Consider the following 8628-nt stretch of genomic DNA (forward strand, 5'->3'; position numbering starts at 1 on the left):
AAAACAGAGGAAATATTTAATACCTTGACAATTTCTATCTATTTCATCTTACATGTTTTTTACCACTCATCTATTTGAAAGTAAAATTGAAACTATCCAAACCAAAAGTCTGCAAAAATAAAAAGCTTCCTCAGGATGACACAGTCTAATATGGATGTCCCTTCCCTGGTAATCTAAAGCATATTTAGGAGTTTTTGTTTTGATAAAAGATTGCGGAATGAGTTTACTTGGGAAAAAAAAAAAGAATTGTAGGATGAATTTTTCACAACAAAACACATGTGCGGATGTCCCTTCCCTGGTTATCTAAAGCATATTTAAGAGTTTTTGTTTTGATAAAAGATTGCAGAATGAGTTTACTTGGGGAAAAAAAAAAGAATTGTAGCATGAATTTTTCACAACAAAACACATGTGGAAATATCTGGAAAAGCAGTGTCAGGACAGTTTGAAAAAAATCTTAACAAAAGACATGAGAGGACACCCTAAAGGAGGTATCCATCATCGCTTCCCCTGGCAGGCAGGTGCCAGGTTGCAAGAAACATTGTCTCTGCTTTTGTGACAGCTCGGTGACAGAGGTTTTTCTCCTGGTCTGGATAGATTTTTAATGTTTGCCCATTCTGAATCATGATGAAACCATGATTTATCAAATAACAGGAAAGAAAAGACCATCTGCTGCTGAAAGCAACAGCAATAAGATGCTTGCCTGGGAAGTTATGAGACAGTTTTAACTGTGCTCTGTTTAGTTCATCTTGTCTTGTACTCAACACTCAGTCTCCTATCACAGGCAAGTGTCCTGTTCACCAAGGCTCTGAGCTTGTCTAGAGCCTTTTGTCTTTTTCACTGGAGCAACTGTATTAGCTATTCCTTGTTCATAGGAAGGCCAAAATGGAGGGACAGTGTGTAGCTCAATGACTGTAGTGCCTCAGTCTTTTCTTATGGCTGTAGTTTTCAGGAAGAGCTCTAGGCTAACACTGGGAAATCTTCCCCATTAAAATTAGCATATGAATCCCCAGTATAGCATCTTTCACGGAAGAAAGTGAAATACAGATCACGCTATGTGTTTAAGTGGAACCCTGAGTGCTGAAATCCCCAATATAGCATCTTTCATGGAAGAAAGTGAAATACAGCTCATGTTATGTGTTTAAGTGGAACCCTGAGTGCTTTTTTGTATGGCACGGGAAAGGGAGAAAAATATCCTCATATATGTGTGCTGCCCTGATATTACTGTTCCTGCTGGGTAGTGGTCTGTGTTCGGTTGAGTTAGCTTTATTATAAATATGAGGATTCAAAAGCTCTCTGACTAAAGATCTTGCAGTTAGTGACTGCAGAATCACAGCATAGCTCCAAAATAGAAAGCAGAGGATCAGCATGTGACTCTTCACTCTGCCTTTCCAGCAAGGCTTCCACTAGCAGCAAACAGCAGCTGCAGATAAAAATAGAAGTTGATAAACAACTAGGATCTTTAGTTAAACATAGAAGTCACTCTCCATGACGGTGAGGAGTCCAGAGCAATAATGAAGTCTCTCCGATTCATTAGTGCCGAGGCATTTGTGTCAAATGCAGAATTTGCCAGGAAGAGTCTCAGCGCTGTTGCCCATAATCTTTTTCCTCTTCTTTTTAAAGCCAGCTATTTACTGGAGCAAGGGGAAGTGATTCATGACTTGGTAGAGAACTGGCCACTTGTTGACTTTAACATGGGAAAACTTTTGGGAGCTACTGTGGACTATGAGGAAGACCTGAGCCATAGAACATGTTCAGTGTGCTTGGAAAGCTGTCTGACAGGGCTGAGAGACTATGTGCTGAATCATCCTTCTCCCTACATGAAAAGATTGAAAGTGGTCGACCTGACAGGCATAAAAGATGTTGAAGTTCAGTTTTGTGAGTGCAAGAAGACAATGGGCAGGTGGGCCAGGACACAGCTGCTCTCTAAGCTTTGTTTAGAACTTCTGGTTTACCTGCAACAGGCACAGTGCAATCCAGGTACCTTTGAAATCTGTATTGATGTGCTAATTGACTTGTTTGTTACAGAGCGGAACTATGAGCTGGTTGCACAGGCTCTGTTGAAGAAATGCTATTGTCCACTGAAGATCTGCTGTGTGGCATTCAGATCAGACAACCTGACTTTGCAGAAATTCTTCTATATCATAAAGCTCACTGATCCTTCTTTGTTGCGCAAACTGGAAATAGTTCACAATGTTCGCTTGGAAATGGAACACCTGGAAATACTCTTCAACAGTATCCACTTCCCTCTATTGATGTCCTTGACCTTGCCAGCACGAACATTTAATGTGCGGAGGTTCACAGCTACAGATGAACAGATGCTTTCTAACATTGGAGAAAAGATGGGTGAAATGACACAGCTGACTGAGCTGAATATGTCATTTTCTATACTTACAGGAAGAATACAGAAGCTGCTCAGGTAATTTGGTCATCCTGCTTTCAATCAGACTAAAGAATAGCACTTTGTGCCATCAGCAAGCTGAGAATCTCTGAGAATAAGGGAAGTGAGTGTATCTCAGGGTATGTGGGGAAAGGGGCAGCAGGAGGCTAAGAAAGATTATTTGTTGGGGACAACTGAAAGTCAATGTATACCTAATACACTTCAAAGAACTAACTGTTTTTATTAGTCTTCCAGAATCCATCTGGTGAGTATGATGAGAATATACTTTTGCCTACTACATAAGAGAATGGTACATCCAGACTTTTTTTATTTGAGCTTATGTATTGATCAGATTGCATTTGCCTTTGGTGCAAGACCTGAGTCATATTTCAAGTATTTTAAGAGTCTCTTGTGAATTTTTTTCCTCTAAAAACCTGGCAAGAAATATACTAAGATTCCACAGCTACTGTATTTTAGGTGGGCAGGGGAATAGTAGACCTTGGTTTGAGACTTTGATTTCAGTTGTTTCTTATGTCTGTTCATGTCAAGGCAAGAGAAATCTGATGCTTATCTGTACTGCAAATTAAGCTGATAGGTGAATACTCATTATAAATTCCTGTGAGAAATCAGCAATTCTCCAAAAGATAACATGCTGCCTGTGAGAAGTGTCCATATTGGAAGAGGAAATAAATTCAATGTATGCTTTTCAGAGTGTCTAAAAAAAAAGGCAGACAGAAGTTTCATCCAGACAAATCACCTTGGTGTAAAATTCCTCCCATATAAGAAGTCATTTCATTTAACATTTGTGAATGGCATGCTGCTTATATTGATAGAAATAAATTGCAAGCTTGGTCCAGCTGGGGTTTTTGACAGAAGTCCCTCTAAAATTTAGTATGTATGAAAGGAATCTCTTGATCTTCATGTCAGAACTATTTTATGCTCAACTAGAATATAAGAGTACAATCTCACGTGCTTTTCTTCCAGCCTTCTTCATCAGAAAGTCTCTTTTGCAACTCCAGAACACTACGATGTGTAAATATCTTCGGCATTTAAAAACATAGCAGAAACAAAACTAGAAACAAAAGCAGATTATCTTGTTACAATACTGATTGGCATTCATCTTGGGATGAATCCTTCTTTAATGGAAATGATGTAAATAATCTCTGGAATTATAACAGCTTTCTACGAGAAACAGCCACGATGCTTTTATGGTAAGAGTGATCTGCAATTAATTCAGCAAGTCATAGATACTTGGCATAATATAAATCGTTACAAAACAGACATACAGAATGTTACCAAATTAATCCCCATTAAAATAGCACAATTGGAGTCACATAAAGGAGCTAATTCATGGAACTGGTATCAAGAGGAAAATATACTAGTTATTGTTGGCACATGCTTCTGTTTCTCAATAGAGGTTAGAAAAATTAATGAAAATGGCCAATGGCTGTATTCATAATATGGATAGTTGTATGAAATTTTGTAAATGTAGCTTTTAAATGTTTTATACCCTAAAACATTTTTTTCTCTTTAATTCTGCAGCCCACTAAAAACTCCACTGAAGATGCTGGATGTCTCTAACTGCTTCTTGAACCATGCTGATATGGCCTATTTAGCCAATAGCTTCCATGCTAACCACTTAGAAGCCCTGGACTTGAGTGGACATGATATACCTGGCCTTTACCCATCAACATTCTTTAAGCTCCTCAGCCATTCCTCTTCAGTGCTCAGGAGTCTTACCCTGGAGGACTGTAACATCCAAGACACTCATGTCAACATGCTGATTTTAGGTTTAAGCCCCTGCCAGAAGCTGCAGGAGTTTAAGTTTATTGGAAACCCACTGTCATCCCAAGCACTTAAACACCTTTTCACATTTCTCTGTGAATTGCCAATGCTGAAAAACGTGGAGTTCCCAGTTCCAAGGGACTGCTACCCTATTGGCATAACCTACCCCATTGATGATGCTAGTCTGTGCAAATTTGATCATCAAAAATATGAAAGTGTAGCAGAGGAGCTTAACCTCATTTTACTCCAAGCAAATAGGGAGGATGTGAAGGCCTCAACACCACTCTTTGGGAGTTATGATGCAGCTGTTCAGGAGACAAACAATGAACTGGGAGCTTACTTGATCAAGTCCTTCAAAGAGACTCTAGAAAAGTTCACTACTTCTTTTAACAAAATGAGTTAAAGTTGTAACATGGCAATGATGAGATGCTCTTCCAAATCAGAAGTTAGTCTTTTCTAGAACTGCACCTTCAATCATCAGTTACAAATTTTCTGTAATTTTTCAGCTGAATTTACTAGTGTTTGAATAGCCTCTGATCACCTGAGGTATTTTAACTTATGCTATATCTATTGCATACAGCTTACATAAGCACTGCTTAGTCACAAAAGAGGGAAGGACCCTTAATAGCTTACTATTTTATACAAAAGCACTTTGTTTCTCAGTAAAGTGTTTAAACTTGGCTTATTTCTTATATAGGTTCCTCTGGATTTGGCAGTGAGGCTTCTAGCCCAGCAGAAAAGACAGGAAAGCCCTTTTCCAAATCCAGCAGGAAGTCCCAAAGATTGTGCACATATCCTCACCTGTGGCGCTCCCTAAACTAATTTTTGGTTTTGCCCATGGCCTTCCCAATTCACCAATCTGTGTTTTATCCAGTACATTCCCAACAGTGGGGGATGTGTAACAGCCTCCATGTCCCTGTGCCTCTCTTTCTTCTGCAGAGGCAAGCACAATAAACAGAATTTGTCTAATGTGTTGTGCTGGTGAGGAGTAAAATTCCATTCTGAGGAGGCAGCAAACTAAACGGTACGCTGACAGCAGGGGATCTCACCCCACTTAACACAGCAATATAAAGCAACCTATGAGGACTCTGCTGATGCTCTTGCAAAGTGTATTTAGAAAGGTAGATCAGTACAGTGCTGCATAGCCATGCTTGTCATGTCAGCTGGGAAGTGCCTCAAGCTGCTGCCTTTGTGGAATCAACTTCTTGACAGGTTGAATGCACCCTGCTGGTTTCAACTGTTTCAAAGAAAACCTAGGACAGTGGTAATACTGAAAAAAAAAGACTAATGTCAAAAACACTTGTAAAATAAATGAATCCTATGCCAATTAAAAAAATGTGGGAAAGGGACAAGGCTGATTGCTGAGTAACTAGAAGTTCCTCTGTGTAAAACAGAATCCCTGGGTGGTAGGCAAGTGTCACAGCCTACTGAGTTTCTCACCTGTAAAACTAGAGACTTGCCTAGCTGCTAAGTAATAATAAAAAAGATGATTTATGCCCCATACTCTGCCATTAAATACACTTTAATAGTTCATGAAAATTTGATTAAACAACACTGAAAGTGAATGTTGCAGCAGGAGTTGAGATATCATTATAAAGATCATTATTAAGGTAACAAAGGTAGTTGAATTGAAATAATACTGGACCTCATAATCTGAGGGTAAGGAAAAACTTTCTTCATTTAGGCAGTGCTAGTTTGTGAAGCTTTCTGTTTATCCATGACAAGAACATGCAAGCAACTACTACCCTAATTTACCAGAAAAACCAAAACCAAAACAACACACCCCCAAACTAGTGGACTGAGTACTAAGCAGAGCTTGCAGGTTCCACAGCATGCATTTAAATGATTTTATATCTTCTTAACTGATGTTCTTCCTTCTAACATGTTTTACTGATTAAATATGATGGTAAAACTGGAAGTGAATGGACATGGCCTATTTATGTTTACAGAGTACACACACACACACACACAGAGTAGCCTAAGTTGACAAGCCAAGCAGCTGTGATTTAGAAAATGCCAGAACTGGGTTCCGTATGGACTTGCTTATATTTGGGCATAATTCTACATGCTCCTTTGTCCTTGCCTCTACTCTACTTTTTCCTCTCTCTGACCTTGCCATTCTTTCCATCCTAGACTTGACCCATGACTTCTCAGCTGGAGAAGTCGAATGGAGTCATTCGAGTTTTGCTATGCCAAGGATCTACTCCTTTGGGATGAATAGTGGCTCTTCCTCTTGCTGGGAGAGGATAGTCTTTGTACTGTATATGCAAATATGTAGTGTTTGTAACAGGTTGTACCTGGATGTGAAGGTTGGCCATTTTGGAACGTGCTGTTCTACAGCAACCAGTCCATGCCTATTTCAGTACACACAAAACAGACAGTTCTGCTTTCAGAATATTTAGATGCCTTATGAAGTCTGCTGTCTATGCAGCTCTCTCTCTGCTTTTTCCTTGCCTAAGGCCAGTCATGGTCCACCCCTTTATTTTATTTCCTCCTTTTTCCACAAACTCCTGCCTGTTTCCCACTTTCAGTCATATGTCTAAATTCTGGCTACCTGGGCAGGTAGAATTATGTAGAGGCCATAGCTTTCATTTTATTGCTGAGTGAGGAGCAACACTATGTCTATGTCAAATATTTGCTTTGAGCCTAGAGTATGCAGTGCATTGCACTATGGAAGTGATGTGCATGCAACACTTCATGCAGAGCAGGTGTGAGTGACTAACAAATGGAGCACACAGATTCATGTACAGACAGCTCTTTGATACTTTTCCTGGGAAACCAACTGTTCTGCAGAAGCACACAGACATCTTCAAAATTTTGCGATCTTCTAAAATGCATTTTGATAGGATTGAAGCAAAAGTCTTACTGTTTCCACTTGCATGTTGAAAGTTTATTGCTAGAAATATAGTATTAACTATTCTAAAATGCATAACAGGTTTTTCAGTACTTTAAATAGTATTGAATCCAAAATGCCAAACTGCAATGAAACACTGCTAGTATATGATAACAGTATTTTGTTATCATAAAACTCTGAACTTTCTAAGATAAATGTTGCATTTGGGCGAGGAGAGATTTGTACATTTTTGGAATGGAACCAGATTATTTTTTCTTTTAAATCGCACAATATCCAACTCTAGAGCCAACTTTAGAGCTTTAGCTCTCAGATATCCCATTTTTGTCTCTTTAGTTTCTTTCTTAATTATGGTTGTTATTGTTGATTTTAAATACAGCAAGGATTTGCACCATCTCTCGGAAGGGTTCCTGCATCTCTTCTGTCCCAGCAGTGCTGATTCTGGTTTGGGCCTGCTCTATCTTCCTTTGATCATGTGTTTGGAATTTGGAATTCTGCGATTAGAGAAGAGGGACTAATGCTACAATGACCTAAGCATAAAAAGTTACCTTATACTTTGCAAGTGCAGACAGATACCCTCAGAATCCTGCCTTGTGGTCCTTGTCTTCCTGTGTGTCACAATCATCAGCTTCACTCGGTTCAGTCCTGAGTAGATCCAAGTCCATTTGTCCTGTCTATCCAAAAAGCTGTCTAAAGCCTTAATCACATACCACATTGGGGTGGAGAAAGTCTTCTAAGCTCCCATTAAAGGCTGTCCAGCATCATGACTGAGAGATGGCAGGAGTTACTGCAACACTGGTCCAGGTGTCACTGGAATGGAGATGTGTGATGTGTTGTAAACAGAGATAAACGCAGTTACCTGCTGCAACATTTGCTCATTTTGTTCCTTTAAGTGTTTCAAGTTGAATACTTGAAGTCCCTTGAGGTTTATTTGTGAAAGACACAAAAGAGATGCATGTATGAAAAAAGTTGAAGACAAAACCAGGTTAAACCAAAACCATTCTCACCATTTTCAAGCAAATGTTCTAACACAAAATGCAATAGGTGGGTATCACAAAGAAGCTAAAGGCTGATTTTTGTTATTCCAAAACAAGGAAAGGGACTGTTAAATTTGTATTTTATTCACCATACTTTATTCAGTGTCATGTTTTATTCACCATATTTCATTTTTAAAATTTATTTGTATGTTTTCATTTCATTAAATGGGACATATTTTATTCATTAGTTGCTTGCAAATCTTTATTGCAGGGTGAGAATTGCTTTCTGCTGTTGAAATTGCTAACCCTCCCTATTCAGTAACTATCCATAGGCTGAGTTCAGTTAAATACCTAGGACATAGGATATAATTATTCTACTTCGACAATCTTTATGGAACTGAAGAACGGATAAGAAATACCTATATACTACACCAGTTAGTTTTCTGATTTGGTCTACCAATTTATAACCACAGAAGTTGAAACTGAAGGATAGACCTTTGCTACCTCTGATCTCTTCATAATTTAAGTCATATTATGTTTTGGCCACACACAGAGTAGTTGAAAAAAGCAACAGGAAAGAAAAGATGATTGTAAAATTTTTACTGTGTAAGAAGCAGCATGGCAGCTATGTGATTGGA

The 8628-nt window shown here is 38.8% G+C and overlaps 1 protein-coding gene across 1 annotated transcript; it reads left to right on the forward strand.

Moving 5' to 3' along the window:
- The first annotated feature begins 1511 nt into the window (after positions 1–1511).
- Positions 1512–4565, forward strand: LRRC14B (leucine rich repeat containing 14B). The gene is made up of 2 exons (XM_009084290.1): positions 1512–2416; positions 3920–4565. The coding sequence occupies exons 1-2, from the start codon at positions 1512–1514 to the stop codon at positions 4563–4565; spliced, it is 1551 nt and encodes a 516-aa protein (XP_009082538.1).
- Positions 4566–8628: the final 4063 nt, after the last annotated feature.

This window comes from Acanthisitta chloris, unplaced genomic scaffold (assembly GCF_000695815.1).
Source record: "Acanthisitta chloris isolate BGI_N310 unplaced genomic scaffold, ASM69581v1 scaffold5921, whole genome shotgun sequence".
In the NCBI taxonomy this organism is placed as follows: Eukaryota; Metazoa; Chordata; class Aves; order Passeriformes; family Acanthisittidae; genus Acanthisitta; species Acanthisitta chloris.